A 20,784-nucleotide genomic window follows, 5' to 3' on the forward strand; every position below is an offset into this window, starting at 1 on the left:
TTCCTCAGTTCTCCAGACCTCATCAGACAAAAAGGTTTCCCAATTCCTACTAGATTTATTAAATACACTAATCTCCTTAATGAGCAAGACCCACAAATAAGCTTTCATAGTGTCCCAGACAATAAGTGGTGATGTGGAGAATTAGTTATGCTGAAAAAAATTCTGACAAATATCCCTGAATGGCATTACCCTGGAGTACTTGTAACCAAAAGGGACTAACTCTCTAGGTAGAGCACACAACGGACTGGGTGTGAGTCAATTTAAGAACTAAGGAAGAATGGTCCAACAGTCCCCTGGCCTGATATAGTATATCAAAAATATATGGGAGAATAGCATCTGTGCTCAGTGCAAGATCTATACTTAAGAGGGATTGGTAAGTACTGGACAAGCAGGAATATTGAAGGGTGGAGGGATTATGCGGTCTCCAAAGGTCTTGAAAACCTAGCTATGAAATCTGGCCTGAAAAGGTTATATGAGACTGAATTCCCACAGGGTAACACACCGGGATTACATACTGTATTTAAATCCACTACTACTAGGAAGGGAACTCCAGGGTTATCAGCCAGAAATGTAGCCACCACCCGTATCACCTCACTGTTATAGGGGGAAGGCCCCATAACATTTCCCAACGCCAGGAAAAAATGATCAAGTCAAAACAATAAAAAGTTAAATCTACCCTGAGGGTCTATGATAGCTGGCCGACAGGAAAAATTCACTGAGGGAGATATTAAAATGCTAACACCCCTCACATAAGAAGAAAACACAGAATTATATTGTGTGGGACATATATGAGAGTGCAAGAGATGGGTGGTATGCTTTGTCAGATGCATTTCCTGCAGACATACGATCTGTGTACCATAATGCGATAGAGGTAAAAATTGCCTTGCGTTTTTTGGGGTCCTTCAAACCCCATTCCAGGAAGTTATTTTAAGTCCCATGGTCATGGGAAAAAATTTGTGATATCCGAATTAGGTAGTAGGGTATCTCACTATCACTTGGTGAAGAACCAGGATACAGCTCTGTGGTACAAGATATTAGCAGGTCTAACAATCTGTGGTTGAGCACATCGAGCAGGTAAAGGTATAGTCCGTGAAACACTGTGGTGAGCAAAAGAGGACAGTAACTAAACTTGAAAAGCCATGGAATAAAACAACAAAAACAGTAAACAATTCCCGCAGGAGCAGTATCTGCCAAGGCCATCAGTGAGCATATGCCTTGGAAATTTCTCCAAAAAGAAATAGTAAGGATAAAGTTACATTCAAATGCTGCCTATTGCAAATATGTAAACAGGTATCACACCCAGGAGGATAAATGACTATACAACAGTAGCACCAGGTCCTCAGGAGGGGGTATGAGATCTTGAAAGGTGCTGCTCATTTTGATACAGCCGCTGTGCAGCAAGCTTAAGGGAATCTAAATAGTGGGTTTTTCCTTTCGCTATGATGTGCAATTTAGCTGGGTACAACATTGCATAAGGCAGTTGCAGGGAGCGGAGTCTGCATTTCACATCATTGTACTGAGCTATTTGTTTCTCGACTTCCACTGAAATCTGGAAATAATGACATTTTGTATCCATTTAGTTTGACCGTTTCTTTGGTAAGTGCCACGGCAAGAATATTATCACAATCTTTGAAGTGTAGCAGCTTAAGCATGAAAGGGAGAGGATGCTTTCCAGGATGGATCAGGACAAGGAGCGGTTGTAGGAGTCTCAAGAGCTAACAATCAGTGCTGAGAGATGACTAAGGCAGATAACGAGCTGATATTCAGTGGCAGCAGGGAGATCAGCGTCCACTCACATCAGCAGCCTGCCCCCCCACATATACTTTAACATCAGGTCCTATCAGATGCAACATCTCTCTTTGTGCTCAGAAAGCCATTCCTGTTGCTGCAACAAAGAACTCAAAGCCACTGGTTCCAGTTGTATGAAAGACCAATGGGATCTCCAGAAACATCAAATGGTCCATGACAGGTAACTAAACCATAGACATCAGGTCACTTGCTTTATTATCCAGCCAGTCAATTGTCTAACTAAACCACACATTACACAAACTGGTATGCAGAAGTATTTAACTGACCATTCCAGCTCTGGTCACTATTTTAATATTAGGGTGCCTCAAGTTTTAAAAAAATCTTAAGGTACTTTGGAAGTTATCTGCTCCTAGGACCTGGGGTAACTTTATAAGGCAAGGTACATAAACAGGTTTTCTTTGGAAAATCAGAAGATATTTAGTTCTCTGTTCTAGGAAAATGTATAGTAAATAAAAAAAACTAGAAAGCTTGGGACAATTATAAAAATTGAATTTCAGATTAACATACTCAACTATAAAATAGATGATTTTTTGGGATTACCAAAAAATGTTGGCTTTTCCATCCTCAAAAAGTATAGCAATGATTAGTATATTTGGTTGTAGAGAAAAATACTTATCTATTAATCTTGTTATGTTTTCTAATGTAATTGCTTAACATATTGTGACAGGAGCACTGTCCGTCACAGTACAAAGGAGATGGTAACAAGAGGATAGCATGTATCAGCAGTTGGGACGTAAGCAGCGTGTGTTACAGCTCCGTATGTGGAGTGAAACCTTAAAATTTTGATCTCATCCGACCAGAGCACCTTCTTCCACGTTTGCGGCGTCCCCCACATACTGCAAACTGCAAATGGGACTTCTTATGGCTTTCTTTCAACAATGGCTTTCTTCTTGCCACTCTTCCATAAAGGCTAGATTTGTGGAGTGCACGTCTAATAGTTGTCTTGTGGACAGATTCTCCCTCTTGAGCTGTGGGTCTCCGCAGCTCCTCCAGAGTTGCCACGGGCCTCTTGGCTGCTTCTCTGATTAATGCTTTCCTTGCCCGGCCTGTCAGTTTAAGTGGACGGCCATGTCTTGGAAGGTTTGCAGTTGTGCTATTCCATTTTCGGAGGATGGATTGAACCAGTGCTCCATGAGATGTTCAAAGCTTGGGATATTTTTATTTATAACTTAACCCTGCTTTAAACTTATCCACAACTTTATCCCTGACCTGTCTGGTGTGTTCCTTGGCCTTCATGATGCGGTTTGTTCACTATTGTTCTCTAACAAACCTCTGAGGGCTGCACAGAACAGCTGTATTTATACTGAGAGAACATTACACACATGTGGACTATTTACTAATTAGGTGATTTCTGAAGGCACTAGATTTTAGTTATGGGTATCAGAGTAAAGAGGGTGAATACAAATGCATGCCACACTTCAGAAATGTATTTGTAAAAAAATTTGAAAGCCATTTATCATTTTCCTTCCACTTCACAATTAAGAGCCACTTTTTGTTGGTCTAATAAATAAAATCCCCAAAAAATTAAATTATGCTTTTGGTTGTATAATGACAAAATATGGAAAATTTTAAATGGTATGAATACTTTTTCAAGGCACTGTAATTGTGTTTGTATATTTCATATATGGATTATATGTGTTTCTTGTCTGTTCTTTTTCCTATTAGTTTCACCCACCCTCTTTTGTTAATGAAGCTTCAAGATTACAGTCAGTCAGGCTTTTTGCAGAATAAGGGGGTTTAGCTGTATGTAAAGTTATACACAAGGAAATGTGCAGTGAAAACAGAGCGAGCAGTATAAGGATAATGGACAAAAATCACATAGAACATATTTTATTTATGTTTAAAAATATCTCTTAACATATAAAAATTGTTTCAGGCATCACCACAGTGCATACAGTCTGAAAGAATTCAATCACAGACCCTGACAGCTTATATACAGTATAGGGGCATTGATATTTCTCTTGCTGGTTCAGACCTGGTTAGCTATGACATGTAGAAGAGGTGAAGCAGCCACACACAGGACATAATTATTTGAATTAATACATTAATATAAACTTTACACTGCCTCTATCCTACATTGTATGATGGACTTTTTCAATGAGTTTCCCCATTGTAGCATTAGAAAAAAAAACAAAAAACAATAGCCAATTGTTAAAAAACTTGTGTTTTTATTTTACAGTATATACAGTTCAATTTATCCAAAAGCAATACTACATTTAGAAAATACACTGTATCCCACATCCTATTTCTTTCTCTTATTAGTGTTTTCAACGAACAAGGATATTTGCAAAAAGCTGAAAAAATACCAAATGTGTATTGTAGTAGGCAAATCTGTTATCACATTGAAAAATGACGCTCTAATGTGGAGAACTCTTAAGTTTTCTATCAGCAAAACAGTTACACAATTAAGTAGTATTAAACCTCCCAACTATCACTGATAGACTGATTTTTATATATATTTACAAATATAGGCGAGGCTTTATTAAAGTATATTTTCAGTGAAGTTTAGATGGACCAGTTGCAATTCTTAAAGGATGCAATGCAACCCAAAACAAGCATCATATTTTTAGCAGATATTTACAGGTTAAGGCCCGATTCTTATGGACATACTGATAAGTACACCCATGGAGACGTTTACATGCCTGGGAGGCACAGGTGGCCATGCAGCCACATGCAGTTACCCTGTTTAAATCAATGACAGGCAGGCGGCTCCACAGATCTTCACATGCATCACTGTTTGTACGCCCATGGGGGGTGCAGTCTGTCTGTGTTCTGAGCTGTGCATCGATCCTGCATAGATGTACAACCAGGGATGTGTGTGGAAATCTGTGCAGCTGTCTATTTGTCATTAATTTGAACAGGCTGATTACATGTAGCTGCATAGACCACTTGTGACCCATAAACACGGCCCTCTGCACACGTGTACTGATCAGTATGCCTGTGTGAATGAGGCCTTAATCACCCTCACGGTTTTTAGAACTCTTGGAGATTCCAGAGCTATCAACCAGATTAGGTTTTTATTTTTTTTTCTGTGGAGAATCTGTACAACCATATTATTCAACACTGAAGGAAATACATATTGTTTTTGTACATGTATTCTTTTTCTAGTATGGTCAGTACTAATTTATATTCTTATTTTATAGTTGGGTAAACAATAAAATACAGCATTATAAAATCATGCATTTGCTTTTGGAGCAAGCATGATGTATTTTAGATATGTTTTACAACTTAGTTTTATCAATTTATCACTCTCTTAGGTTGCATTCACACAGAGTGCGATGACTGCATTGTAAAAATGATTGTAGATGCAAGAATACACAGAAAACAATGGTATTCTGTGTGTTCCATGCATACTGCAACACATTCGGAGTTGAACTGCAGCATGCTGCGATAAAATGCAGACATGCTAAATTTTATCATAGCACACCGTACAGGATTGCATGTCACTGTACAGCAGCACATCATGCTATTGTACAGCAACATGAATAAAGTGTACTTTTGTACGCTTCAAATAAAGTTTGTATAAAAAACAAATTGCACATCACAATTCCTCCTACCACAGTTGAAACAGACAGCTCCCAGAGAGGTAAAGCGCTCCAGCAGTGGTTTGTTCCAGTGTGAATTCACAGAATGTGTGAATGTTTACAGAAATCAGTAGCTCAAGGTAAAATTTATATCAGCAAAGTGATGGACTTATTGCAGTGATGTCCCAGGTTTTCATGACAGCCTATCTGTACATGGTGATATCGGAAAAAATTATATATATATATTACACACACACAGTGCTCAGCATAAATGAGCACACTTCAACTGATTTTTATCAAGAAACCTTTTACTTTCCTTTCAGAATTAACATTTTTTTATAGGACACTATACTACAAAATACTCCCACAAATGCGAGCCATTGGTTGCAAACAAGGTTTGTAATTTGCACACACAAAAAAGTATTTTTTCTAACAAATTAATTCAAGACCATGTTGCAAAAATGAATACACCCCAATGAAAGTCTTAGGAGCAAAGCTACATTTTAGACAACAAAATCCTAATTAACAAGAATTCAACTACAGGCGAGTCTATTCAAACAGGAGTCCAGCAGACAGTTGATTATAAAAGGGTGTTACTTAAAGAAAATCCCTTCCCATTTCATGCTGTCAACAATGGCACCACATGGAAGAGAAATGTTACAAGGTCTGAGAAAGAAAATAATTTATTCACACAAGTAAGGTGAAGGCTACAAGAAAATCAGCAAAGCTTTACTTGTCAGTCAGAATACTGTAGCATAAGTGATACAAAAATTTTACAAAGATGGAACTGCAACCATCTCACAGAAGCATCCAGACCATTGATGGAAGTTAACATCTCGACAGGAGTGTTTTCTGATGAGAAGGGTTGAAGAAAATCGCCATGCAAGTTCACTGCAATTAGCTAAAGAAGTAGAAAGCCAAACTGGGGTGATTGTTTCCATGACACAATATGGCATACACTGCAGAGGAATAGCATGCATGTGTGTCATCCATGAAGGAAGCCTCTCCTAAAGCCCATGTACAAAAAAGCCTGCCTAGAATTTTCCAGGGCCCATGCTGGAAAAGAAGACGACTACTGGGACTCTGTACTCTGGCGTGATGAGACCAAGATAAATGTTTTTTGAACTGCTGGCTTCAAAACTGTACGGCGTTGCAAAGGTAAGGAGTACAAAGAGAATTGCATGGTGCCTACAGTGAAACATTGTGGTGGCAGTGTCCTCCTGTGGGGCTACATGAGTGCTGCTGGTGTTGGGCAGCTGCATTTCATTGATGGTATCATGAATTCACAGATGTACTGCTCTATTTTGAAAGAAAGATGCTACCATCACTCCGTGACCTTGGCCGTCATGCACTTTTCCAATATGACAATGATCCAAACCACACATCTAAGGCCGCTGTTGCATTTGTGAAGAACAGGGTGAAAGTGGTTCAGTCGCCAATTATGTCTCCTGATCTGAACCCAATCAAACATCTATGGGGACTTCTGAAGAGACAAGTTGAGAATCACTCTTCATCCAGCATCCAGGCTCTTAAAGAGGTCGTTCTTGAATGGAAAAAGATAGATATTGCAATATGTCACCAACTTATTCATTACATGCCTAGAGAACTTGTGCTGTCCTTACAAATCATGGAGATCATACAAAATACTAGATGTAGAAGTTTTTTTTTGTGGGGTGTATTCATCTTTGCATCAACTAATTTGAGTAAAACTGAAGTTTTTGTAATCCAAGTAATATTATTAACCTTACTTTCATGTAATGAGCTAAACAAATGTTCTATAAAACATTTTTTTCAAAATTTTGGAAATTGTTCTTGTGTTCATTGAAATATTGATTAAAATATTACTTTTCAAAAGGGGTGTACTCATTTATGCTGAGCACTGTATATATAAACAAAAGTTAAAACAAGTTTAAATTTAAAAGAAAAACAAATAAAACTGATATATTGTAAATTATGAGACAGGAGGTAGAGCAGTTATCTCTAATTTGTCATTTCAGATGTTGAGAACAGAACAGAGAACAGAATTCATTGTTTGTTATGTATTCCTAGTGACTTATTAATCTAGATACAATACATATATGAATATTTCAGGCCCCTAATAACTGCCTAATTCATTAAGGTGCATCACATAAATATAGAATGAAGACCTAAATAATTTCATCAAAGTAGCTGAAATAAAACAAAAAAGAATGTAACTGGATTATCTTAGTTAGTCTTCATACCTGGTGTCAAAGGGCTCAATAATGGCATAACAATAAAACAAATAAAAGCAAAACAAATTCTCAGCTGTTTTGATACGTAGTCTCCTTTAGTCTATTTGCATGAGGTAGTGACTAATTATTTTGGCCACAAGTTCACAAGCACACTAAATGACATACATACATAAGGCAAAAAAAAAGTAACAAAAAAAGATGCAGCATATAAACAATGAAATCCCTAAAACTGGAATGTTAGAGATGTTCAATCTGTGGTTAAAATGTTTCCCAGCTTGACATAACTACATTGAAAAATAGCCATTTTGTTGAACTGACCAATGTTTGATCTCTCAGTTGCTCAGGAATTCACCTTTTTGCTAGCACTATACTACCCACTCCTGCATTATGGCCCATCCTGTCCATGCAAAATGGCTGTCTTTTATGTATAGAGGATACAGATTTCCAATTCTGGCTTTCATGCAACTCTGTATATACACACACACACACACCCACATGGAAATATTTATTTTGCTTGAGTTCTGCAGAAGCCTGAGGATGATTATTTATGCATACATAATTTTTACCTGAATATACCACCTCTACTGGAAGAATTAAAAGGAAAGGAGAATATTGATTACCATGCCATAACTTATTTACAGGCTAGGACTTTGACTTGCCAGCTGTCGGTGTCATATTTAGGCAGCTAAATCTATAGATTGAGGTTTCCAGGTATAGGTCCCCATGCTGAGGAAATATTAAGCTACCTTCTACAACTGGCAATGTGCACAGGTGAGATTGGGCTGTTGCTAACAGCTCCAGGCCCCTTATGTTTAGGAACTAATCAATTACGTTTTTCAATGTGATTACCATGACAGCTAAGAACTGGTGATCGCAAGAGGTTTGATAGGTAAACAAGCTTGTACACAGAATGAAATTCCATTATAAAAGGAGAAAAGTAGTGTTTACAATAAAAAAAAAATGTTCTATATTTTTGTCCCACTGTCAGCCTGTGCTAGAAAAGCAGGGTATGTATTAAAACTGCTGTATATAGGTTTTATACTATACGTCCTTTGAAAAACAATGTAAAACATATTAGAAAGGAGGTAAACTAGTTGTTATTGGCAACCGATGCTGCTAAATTTGTTCTGGCATCTACACATAATAACCTAAGGTCATAAATATATTGTTATGCCATCAGCTAGCAATTTACGAACCATTTTCACTTTTCAATGTTAAAGGGCCAGTACTGTGTAAGAGTTACTAGTGCCAATAATGAACATACATGTACAACATTAGTTATATGTGCATATATTGAGATATCTGGCATGTATTTATATGTGCCAAAAATTAAGAGTGGGCTATTTTTTCGTGTTAACAGCCATTGCAGGATAAAAAAGGCTGCCTTCTTCAATGAAGAAAGCCCATTGACCTTTTCTGTGCCTGAAAATGTTATCAATTGTTTTATATTTCAAAAACAAATAAATTGCTCTTAGGCTAGGTTTACACTTGTACCGGTGGTTGCAAGTGCAGGACAGTATGTAAATCGTACCTGTTCCTGCAACCACCCACAGTAAAACCGCGCTGCACTTTTGCAGACATGCGGAGCTGCCATTCATTTTTAATGGCACCCCACAAGCATCTGAAGACATGATTTCCCTGTGGCTACTTCTTAAAGACAAAAAGGTGCACAAATCTTTTTTCTGCATAAAACGAAGGCACAGCAGCCTATTCAAATGAATGGGCTGCCATGTCCATGCAAATGAACCTCGAAGACCCACATAGATGTGAAGCTGGCCTTAAATAAAATACATGCACTTCCAAGACCATAAATCACTTTAAAACTGCTGTGACATAGCACAGAACTCATATTTACCACAAAGAAACAGTGTTTAAATGAAATACATATAATAATAATGGCCCTTCCCAATGCTCACTCATCAAAGTTGGCGGACCTCAAGTTGGGGCAAAGATGGTTTTCAAAGTAGGCAACTACTTGAATATGATCCGTGGCTTCTGAGGCAGCACAGATCCAAATGTTCTACATTAGATTGGTCAATATTTAGCCATAATGGCCTCAATCTTGTTATACTGTGTATTAAATACTATGTACACACTATCCACATAATATATGAGTTTTTATGTTCTAAAAAAGTGTGTGATTTGAAGCTCATCAATACAACATGGCCTTAAAATGAATGACAATTAAAAATGAATGTATACAACACTATTGGAAGTAGTGGAATCTAAAGATGAGTGTTGGGATGCAGTAGAGATGGCTGCAATGTATATGTAGATAATCATAGTGCTCTGTGAACTTCCTAAAGCATTTCTAAAGGCAATTTTTAAAAAATGTAAATGACTCCCGCTGCTGCCTCAGTCCCTGTGAGTGAGTAAATGGCTCCCGCTGCTGCCTCAGTCCCAGTGAGTGAGTAAATGGCTCCCGCTGCTGCCTCAGTCCCAGTGAGTGAGTAAATGGCTCCCGCTGCTGCCTCAGTCCCAGTGAGTGAGTAAATGGCTCTCGCTGCTGCCTCAGTCCCTGTGAGTAGAGGGAGAGGGGAGAGCAGTACGGCATAGCACTGGATCGATTGAGGACTAAGCTAAGTATTTAGGGCAGCATAGCAAGTTGTATTTTTGTTTACAATAATGTGGTGAAGGCATTAAGGTTATAAAAAGCTTTAGAACCACTTTAAATGTAAGCGCATTGTGTGTTTTTTAAGTAAGTGTCTTTATAAATGAATATACATCAGATTGCTTTCTTATACTCCGTATTGGAAAACCCTGATACTTAGGATAATTGTGTTGAAACTGTGATATGTGACATCACATTTGGGACACACTAAAATGTGGTTCTCACACACTTGTTTAGGGATACACTGTGGTGGTTGATAAATTATTACAGGGCATGTGTAATAGTTTCTTTAACCACTTGCTTCCCAAGCCTATTCTGATATGTCTCTCCTACATGTAAAAGTCAGCTTTTTTTTGCTAAAAATTACTTAGAACCCCCAAACATTATATATTGTTAAGCAGAGGCCCTAGAGAATAAAACGGTGTGTGTTGTAATTTTTTATGCCACGTGGTATTTGTGCAGTGGTTTTTTTCAAACGCAATTTGTTTTTGAAAAGATAAACTTTAATGAATTTTAATGCACAAAACACTTTATAAATATATATACACATTATAAATATATATATATATATATACTTGTTTTGGTAAAATATAAAAGATGATGTTACGCTGTGTAAATAGATGCTGAACATATCACGCTTTAAAATTGCACACAGGAGCTCTGGTGTAGAATTGTTGCTCTCACAATAAGGTTCACGGCAATACCTCACGTGTGGTGTGAACGCCATTAACATACGGGGCACGACCTACATATACGTTTGCCAAGCACAGGGAGACGGGGACACAAACTTTTTTTTAAACTTTAATTTTTTTCATTTTTCCACTGTCTTTTTAATTTTTTTTTGATCAACTTTATTGCTATCAAAAGGGAAGAACAGCATCCCTAGTGATAGCATGGGCAGTGATAGGTAGTCTTTGCTGAGAGATCTAGGGTCTATTAGTCCCCAAATCTCTCCGCCCTTCAAAGCATAAGATCAAAACAAGATCGGTTAGATCTGATTTTTTTACAGGTATTCTGTTAACATCAGACTGAAGCTGAAGTGACAAAATACTTGTTGCCTCCAGTTTCCTAGACCATAAAGATGATCGAATGTTCTGGTCCTCGATCACCTCGACCAGCTTCAGTCTGCAGAGGGGGACCCCTTCCGGCCAACTATAAAAGCGATCCAGTTGCTAATAAGCTACTTGGATTGCTTTTGGTTTATTCAGCATCGCCAGATGAAAAGACTGGTACTGGGGTCATAGTTGCAGTTATAGCCATAGCCCCATTATGGTTTATCATTAAACTCGAGGGCGTACATGGACATCCTTGGGTGGCAAGTGGTTAAGCAACCAATATGAATGCGCAAAATTTGACAGACTTATTTAAGAACAATTACTCTCTTATTAGATATCAGGTATATTTAGTCATGTATGTGTAAATGTACTTAAGTGCTGTTTATTTGTGATAAATAAGAATTGTTTTATATAACTCACCCTTTAAATTAGATTTATTGGGCTGTTTAGGCAAATATTAAAATGGCTGAAGTTAGTGAAAACATTATTACCACTTTTTAAGCTTTGTGATAGTTTTCCTCTATGTACAGAAAATGTATGCTTAGGTACTTGTTCAGATAGCAGCAAGATCTGTGCGCCCTTTCCATGAAAGCTGACTTTTCTGCACAAATTACAGACACTATTCATCTGTATAGGCGATTAAAGCTTCCAGTCAGACAGAAAAAGGGAAACACAGGCTTAAACAATGAAAAGAATCATGGGGCTTAATTTTGAAAAACAAAATTGAAAAAGTACTTATATTCAGGTAAAAAGATCTGTAAATTCATACCTATATATAATGTGAGTGGATTGGTTCACCCACCTTTCTTAAAACAACAGAACCAACCAAACAAAAATATTAGTGGCATAAAGCCTACATGTTTCACAGCAGTTGCCACATAACCCTCTGGTGCAATGCGACACATGACAATACTTTGTGCAAATTTAAACACCAGTGTACTTGCATTAAAGTTAATCATATCATAAAAAATGCTTACATCTCTTCTATAGATTATAGTATTTCTTTTTAAACTTACAAAAATTTATACTGGCAATACTAAATTACACAGAATAAAAATAGATTAGTGTTAATACATTTTTGTGTTTTTTTTTTTTTTTTTTTAGAAGTCCACTCTGATAGCTGGACAAGATACCAGGGAAATGAGAAGTAAGTGGATCTTACCACATCAGCCTGGCTCTTCCTAGCTATTGAGCTGGACTGACTTTACATCTGTACAGTTAAGACACTTGTACGTCAAAAAAAAAAGTTTCACTATCTACAGTAAGGTTTCAGGTAGGATGTCAGCAACAGGAAGCTACAGCAAGTTGGGAATTAATACTCTGTATGTACAAAGATTATACTATTGTAAATGCAGCACGTGTGAGAGGAGTTTAAGAAGAAACGTGTCTAAAACACAATATAGACAATATATTCTTCGTCATTAACTCATGCCACAATAAATTATTTGTATATATAACATTTATATAAAACCACCACATGTGGCTACACAGTCTTGTTCTGACTAGAGGCTCCTCAGTAGACCATTTGTAACCCTGCAATGTAACCTTTCCCATAATTCCACATCTGCAACCACATCAATGATGTGAGCAAAGTGGTACAGCAAGATCGTTGCTCATACAGAATCTGTGGCTTCTAATTTAGGAGTCTTTCAAGGCTGTCCCACAATTATCTATTAGCCATTCTTCATGCCTCTGCTTCCTTGAGAGATTACGTCCATTGTGATAATAGATTCCTGTGCAGTGTTATTTTCAGTAGCTGTTCTCATGTCCCGCCAAAATATACAGGTTGCTATTGGCTGTGGGGTTGTCTGTTGGTCTGCTTTCCAAGACAACGACCCTGCATTACAGAATTATAAAAAAAAAAAAAATACCATATATATAAGCACCTTAAAGAAGAATTCCAGGCAAGATGCTAAATACATAGCTGAATAAGAATTACAAACAACAAATTAAGATTTTTAGACAATAAATGAACAGTAGCACACAGATGAGCCATCATTCTGCCCTATTGTCATTACATCCACTGTAAGCACATAAACTGCACCAAAGCCTCATTAAGCTTTGGCCCTGCCTCTCCTAAACCAAGTACTGTACTGTTGTAAAGGGGATTAAAGGAGGCTATAGATTCGATTTGTGATTTAGTTCAGCCACATCTACATGACTTCCCTACAATACACAGCCAGAAAGATAACTCTGCTTCTTTCTGGTTCAACTTTTCATTTTCTAGATCACCTCTCTGATGAAGCAGATTAATTCCACTGAGCAGGCTGGAGAAGTGAGGTGCTGTAAGAAGCTGCATTTCTAAACCAAGAAATACGTATAATCTACCTGACTTTCTAGTATGGCAGAGGGCTGTAAATTACAAGAATTACAGACTGGCAGACAAAACCATAAATATATAATTTAAACTATGTGGGTTAACCTTTCAAGAGACCATGTCAGTCTCTTCCTTGTTATAGAACAACTAATATAATCACCACTGGTGGCCCGTGTCTCCTAACTTCCCCCAATTTTTGTGCTGCAGCCTCTGTAAGACCCTTAGGGGTTTGACACTTCTGGGAGTGGCAGATGCACCCCACCACATGCTGTGCCTTTCACCTCCAATCTCAACTATAGCCACTACATGACTCACACAATCCTCCATTCCCAGACTGACCTCTATTTGCAGCAGTTTACTCTCTGCAGCTGGAAATTTTAGTTGTCTACTGTAAAGGCTATAGCTGCTATTGGTCTTTGCTGAAGCTTCAGGGACAAGAGGGAATGTGGAACTAGTAAAAGTGAAGATATCCCTAACTAAACATTATAATGGGTATTTCCATTCCTTGTAATAAACCTAAACTAACACAAAAAGCCAGGAGTGTAAAGCTATACCCCCAGCAGAAAAAATATATTACAAAATACTAAAGCTCTTTCATTACCTGTCAGATCCAAGCAGGCGGAATATCCGAGTGTTATCTGAAATTTCTTGTGTTATCTGCAAGAACACCACAAATCACACAGTGAGACATATGACCTGATCCTATAAAACAGAGCCCTAGGATCCCAAAGAGGTACAGACATAGATGCTAGATAATATATTATCTAACTGCCACAGCAGACTCAAAAAATAGAACAGGGCTTCCAGAGAAGCCACACAACTTATATAGATAGACATTTTATGCAATTCTATTAAATAACACTGTAAAAGACAGCATACAACATCCCATGTTAAGAAATCTACCCAAATAATAGTTTTGTTTTGTGAAAATGTTGGTAGATTGATGTCACCTCATCAATGAAGACCCCGAAAGCCATTAAGAGTCAGCAGGTAAGATCCCTTTAACACTGCTCTGGTTTGATTTCCTCGCAGCACAGGTGCAGCGCAATGTACCTGTAATTTTTGTGCAGGTTATGCATTCTTTGCCACTGACTTCCATTATATTGGGAGTTCTTGGTGTGTTTTCTGAAAGTGCACGAAAGATGCAGCATGCAGGACTTTTAGTGCGCTTTCAAAAAATACACCAAATCTAATGGAAGTCTATGGCAAAGTGCGGTCAACTCAACTTGAAAACCTGGGGATGCTGTGCTACGGGGAAACTGCACGGGAGCAATGTGAAAGGGTCCAACTTATCAGTTTTTTATTAGAACTAAAATATCAGAAATGCAAAAAACTTCTCCTGAGCTACAGTCATATCAAGAAAAATCAATTGACCCCAGTTCTATGCAAAGTTGCTAAACAGATAATCTTGTACACAAACCTTCTAAATGATCATATTGATTGTAGACTAGTTGCATCTAAACTAAATGTTTTCTCACTCACAGAAACAACTGTAGTGCTTTGGATATGCTCTCCACTCACCTCATTAGATCGAAAGCTTCTACCTTGCATGCCATGCTTCCAAAATGCAAGCACACTATCCTGCAAGCAAACTGCAATAAAATATAAATAAATAAATAAATTAAGCCAATGTATTAATAATGTAATTTCATACTGTGTCACACAAGGCTCTAGAATTAGTTCAATCATCAGAGCTGTGTCAGATAAGGCCACACATGCGAACATGGAGAATATATGTATGGGGGTAGTAAGAACTGCATACAAGTCAGATGTTAACTACATCTAACCACATCTACCACCCGCAATGTTGAATACTTTTATGTGCTTCCCATATAAAGTAAACAGCACAGTTTTTTTTAGTGCAGGGAACATCTATCTGGCTACATAACCCCCACAAAAAACGAATTTTGATTTACGTTCAGGTGATTGAACACAAGATTTTGTGGATCCAACCCCCCCCCCGGATCACCTATCCTATAAAAATACCCCCATGTTCTGGAACCTTTTTTGGGCTACGCGTGTCCTGCAATTTTGTTTGTGTGATGTGACAAAAACGCCCTGCATTTTCAGGTGTCATTGAAATGAATGGCACCAGAACACACGATTGCTTGTTTTCACACGTTTACAGCCCGTTTTCAAATTGTGGGCAGAATTGCGCCGATTCCGCTCGCGATTTGAAAAACCCTAGTGAGAATAGAGCCTTAGCCGCTACCTAAAATGTCTTTTTTTTTTTACATTTAAATCACAAAGAATAGTATTATTTAAATAGACTGTAGCATTTAATGTAAAACGCTTTCCTTACCTATGGATTCAATCTGGAAGTCAAATGTAAGCTCTGAAGACAATTTCCGGCTGGATTTTAACCTTCCTTGAAGATTCACTATCTTTATACAACCTTGAAGGAAAATGACAAACTAAAAGTTTACACAAACAAAAAGATGCCAGCACCATAATCTTAGCAGGTGTCACAGATGATGCATAAAATATTAAATTTATTTTCCAGCTACGGAAGGGCTGAGGTAGACTAAATACCCATAACGGTAGGTTAATGACATAGAAATAAAAAACAGCAAGAATCCATGATCTTTTTTTGGCTGTTTGTCCCTTGTGCCCCAAGCACACATGCACATGAGGCTATATAATGTAAATTGTGAGAGTATTGGCATACCGTGGAAACACAGCAGCTGTGAACATATGTGTAAAACTGCACTAATCAACAGCTGTTGATTAGTAGAATACTATATGCAGCAGTTATATCACAGTGTCAGAAGACAGCCACACAAAACAGTGTCTGGTGGCTGTGAAAGAGACACTGCAAAAATGACCTTTAGCAGAAGCAGCCACCCGGACTGAGACAGACAAAAAACAGGCCTGGGCATTTTAGACTAAACAGTCCCCCCCCCTTCTTTTGTAGCTCAGATTGTAAATAATGACAACTACCAGTTTCTTGTCTTTTAAAGTATGTATATATATATATAACCTTCTGCTCTATAAATGCATGCTTGGTACCCTGAACATTCTCCTTCCCTTCTATCTACTGCCATTTCCCTCTCTGGTCACTATCATTCTTTTCTATCAATGCCTACTCTACCTCCCTATGATCATTCTCCTCATCCTTTCATACCTTCTCTGCTTTACTCTTCTGTCATTGATCAAAGTCCACTACCATTTCCTCCATACACAGCTCTCAGACAGAGAGAGTGGGAAGGGGAGAAAGGGAGGGAGGGGAGAAAGGGAGGGAGGGGAGAGAGGAAGGGGGTGAGAGAGAGGAGGGGGTGGGAGAGAGAGTGGGAGGATGAGAGAGAGGGAGGGGGAGGTGAGAGAGAGGGAGGGGGAGGTGAGAGAGAGGGAGGGGGAGGTGAGAGAGAGGGAGGGAGGGGGGAGGTTAGAGAGAGGTGGGGGGTAGAAGGGTGAGAGAGAGAGGGGGGGGGGGCAGTGGGGGAAGAGAGGGTGAGTGAGAGGAGAAAGGGGAGAGAGAGAGGGTGAGAGAGAAGAGAGGGGGTGGGGGTGAGAGAGAGAGAGGGTGGGAGAGAGAGGGGGGTGAGAGAGGGAGGGTGGGAGAGAGAAGGGGGTGAGAGAGGGGTTGAATGAGGGTGAAAGAGGGGTTGAGGAAGGGTGAGAAAGGTGTTGAGGGGGGTGAGAGAGAGGGGGCTTCTCAAGCTAGAAAGATCTATGTAAAAGATGTGTCTGATGCTGGCACAAGTAGATAATTACTTGCATGGGAAGGGCTGCAATCACAACCAGTCAGAACCTAGTAGACTGAAGACTATTCACTGATGTCAGACTCTGTGCTGAGAGGACCAGACAGTCAGTCCATCACCTGGTGTTGCTGTTTGGAGGAAGGCTCATTCTTCACCTCAGCTAGGAATACACATGGGATCGTCTGTTGTACTGCTCCCTTCTGCTGCATCCTTACTGTGCACTGGTAAAGCGTGCATTTACACCTGAACTGCAGCACTATTGTGTTTCTCTAGCCCCCAATCATAATGCTCCAACTGGCAAGATGAGGTGAGAGGAATGATGGGACTCGGGAAATGTTGTTCTCTGTAGACTGCCGGCTCGCTGTGTATTCCTATGCGGTCAGCATTGTTGTGGGCGGAAAAAGTAACAACTTCACTGTCAGTTTAGGATGAAGATAATCGGCGGCACCCTGGGCACATGTAGCCTGTTCTTTTTAGGCAGCTGTAGCCGCAATAGACCTCTGGGACAAGCAGCCCGGCAAATGCCTGGTGTGCCCTATGGCCAGTCCGGGCCTGCCTGCAGGTAATATGTTTAGTAACCCCCCCCCATGGACAAAACTTTAAGATGGATCAGTGCCAGGCAATTGGACATTTCTTCAAGATCTAACTATGAATTCAAAGTCTAAGCACCAAGCACTACAATGGTGGCAGTGGTGAGATTTTTCTTTTCAGGTTATCAGATGAAGTGCCAAACATTACAAATGTTATCATTGCTTTTTAAACTTTTATTTTTAGTACAATATGTAGCAGCTTTCCTTCCGGTTTGTCTTTTTTGCAGTGAATGAAAATGGGATTGCACTGAATGGGAATCAGACAAGAATGGGCATTATTATTATTATTATACAGTATTTATATAGCGCCAAAGGGTATGCTCAGCGCTGTACAGTAGCAAGGGGGACATAACATGAGACAAGACAGTAACAATACAATACACGAGGGGTTCGAGGGCCCTGCTCTTTCGAGCTTACAATCTAGGAGGGAGGGGAAGGTGGCACAGGAGGAGATGGCTGTGGGGGATGGAGTGGTGGGTGGAGTGGAGGAGGTTAGTTGTTAGGTGAGGTCAGGGGTTAGGTGAGGTTGGGGTAGGCTTCCCTAAAGAAGAGGGTTTTCAGGGTGCGCCTGAAGGTGAGGAGGGTAGGTGACATTGTGATGGATTGGGGTAGGGAGTTCCAGAGGATGGGGGAAGTCCTGGAGAAGTCCTGCAATCGGGCGTGGGAGGAGGAGACCAGGGAGCTAGAGAGCAGGAGGTCCTGTAAGGAGCGGAGGGCACGGGTAGGGTAGTATCTGGGTATCAGGTCAGTTATGTAGTTCGGGGCAGCATTGTGAATGGCCTTGTAGGTCAGGGTTAGCAGCTTAAACTTGATGCGTTGGGCAATCGGGAGCCAATGAAGGGATTGGCAGAGGGGGGAGGCAGATGTGGAGCGCTTGGTGAGGTGGATGAGTCTGGCCGCTGAGTTTAGGATCGACTGGAGTGGGGATAGCATTCATTTGGGTAGGCATGTTTTCCTTTGCTTTTGGTTTGAAATGAAAGCACTGAGCAAACTGTTGGCGCTATATAAATCCTGTATAATAATAATAATAATGAATAGTTTTGTGGAATTAAATAAAAAGTACAATTTTTTTGAACTCGAACAAGACAGTGATTATCTAAAGCAGAGATGTGATCTCCAATGAATGAATGAACCAATGAACGAAAGAGAAAATAGCAGTTTTGTAATTTCTGTAAAAACTTAGGGACACAAGAAATTTTAGACTGTCATGTTATACTGCCCCTACAAGAGAAATAGACACTGGCAAGAAACTGATAGCCAGCACAGAATAACCTGTCTACTACCAGCATGCCTCAGTTTTGTAGAAAAGCTGTAAAGATGGCATGAATACAAAACTCCATATTCCTCAATGGACTCCAAGAAAAGGACTTAGAGTACAAAAATCCTTTTTTTCTACCTTGTCCATTGAGGGATACAGGATTTCTTAAGACTGTTGGGATGTCCAAAAGCAGTCTAACGGAAGGGTTGGCAGCACAGTAAACAAATGAGTTAAAGAAAACAAATCCACTCTACTGAGGAAATTAGCAAAAAACTGAGGCATGCTGAGGTTCCATGCACATTTTTTTTAAGCTCCTAGAAGCTATTATCTTTTTTTCTGCCTCTAGAAGCTAAATAGTGTCTGCGCACACTACTTTAGGCTATTAGCATTTTTTGAGGTTCAGCTTCTAGTAGCTGAAAAAAATTGTTTTTCTAGAGTTTGTTTGGAGCATTTTTTCAACAGAAAAAAATGCTGAATGCTCCTAAATGCACTTCTAAACACTAAAAGCTTTATTCTTTCATGCACTGTAAGAACGCTAATAAAACACTAATACTCCAAAACGCTGGCACACAAACGCTATTATCAGTGTTTTTTTCTAGCTTTTTTTGAGCTTATAAAAAAAAACGCTAGTGTGCATGGAGCCTGATAGTGGAACAGGTCATTCTGTGCAGGCTAAGAATTTTCTCCTGTAGGGGGCAGTATAACCTGACAATCTAAAAATTCCTGTCTCTCTCATTGCATGAGAAAGAAGCCAGGATTAAAAGAATAATGAAGGCTGTCTGAAATTGCAAGCATTGCTTAAAAGAGGGATTAAATGGATTAGACTGTGCAAAGGAGATAAACCCGTCAATTAAATTGCCTGTGGAGCCATTAATTGTGTTTTTAAGAACTGATTTAAAATGAATCAATCATAAAAACACAATTAATGACTATTGAAGACCAATCAATAGCATAAGAAGGAACACAGTATGGAATACAGAACCCTGCATAGTTCAATAGAAGATGATCTGATGGTCTTCAGTATATGACTTTCTTGAATGCTAGAAGAACCTTCAATTCACTCTAATAATTTTAATAGTTAAGAAATTCAATATCACAAGCTCTACCTCTATGTGGGTGAGACGTGAACCGTTCACCACGTCGGTAACAAGCCATTCAATCCATCGATACAAAGAAACCAAAACAAAGTTCAGAAATTAACTGCTTCCTTGCTGCCCTATAGTAGAAATACTGCTACAGGGCACCACGGGTGTGCAAAATCACGTATATATACACGTGATTTTGCAGTTCCGGGTAGGGTACATGTGCGCACTACTCGTGCCACCATTTGTATCCTCGGCTGTGAATCATCTCCGACGGGGAAGAGACCTGTGTATAAACAATGCAGATTTCTCCCCTGTCAGCTGCTGCACACTGCTTTTTATGGCTCTGCAAAGCAGAGCCATACAAAGCAATGTGCTTACAGTGAAACACAGCACACAGCCTCATGGTAAAACAGCACACAGTTAACCCTTTGATTGCACCACATGTTAACCCCTTCTTGCCCAGTGCCATTAGTACAGTGTTAGTGCTTTTATTTAGCACTGTATTGGCGTCACTGGGGATATCAGTGACACAAACTCAGTTTTCTCTAGTGTCAGAATGCAGTCTCACTATAAGTCGCTGATCTTCACCATTACTAGTAAAAAAAAAAAAAAAAATCCCAG

The 20,784-nt window shown here is 39.2% G+C and overlaps 1 protein-coding gene across 6 annotated transcripts in view; it reads right to left on the reverse strand.

The window, feature by feature from the left end:
* Nucleotides 1–3,957: 3,957 nt before the first annotated feature.
* MAP4K3 (mitogen-activated protein kinase kinase kinase kinase 3) overlaps nucleotides 3,958–20,784 on the reverse strand; it is a 478,522-nt gene continuing 461,695 nt past the window's right edge. For all 6 annotated transcript variants that reach the window (XM_089681775.1, XM_089681773.1, XM_089681774.1 and 3 more), the window contains 4 exons: nucleotides 15,832–15,924; nucleotides 15,051–15,121; nucleotides 14,131–14,186; nucleotides 3,958–13,049 (listed from right to left, as the gene is read on the reverse strand). In XM_089681775.1, coding sequence (XP_089537901.1) covers nucleotides 12,962–13,049; nucleotides 14,131–14,186; nucleotides 15,051–15,121; nucleotides 15,832–15,924 — 308 coding nt within the window. In that variant the 3' untranslated portion in view covers nucleotides 3,958–12,961. The remainder of the gene's footprint in view (nucleotides 13,050–14,130; nucleotides 14,187–15,050; nucleotides 15,122–15,831; nucleotides 15,925–20,784) is intronic.

This window comes from Staurois parvus, unplaced genomic scaffold (genome assembly GCF_062004578.1).
Source record: "Staurois parvus isolate SC_StPar_1 unplaced genomic scaffold, SC_StPar_1.0 ptg000277l, whole genome shotgun sequence".
Lineage (NCBI taxonomy): Eukaryota > Metazoa > Chordata > Amphibia > Anura > Ranidae > Staurois > Staurois parvus.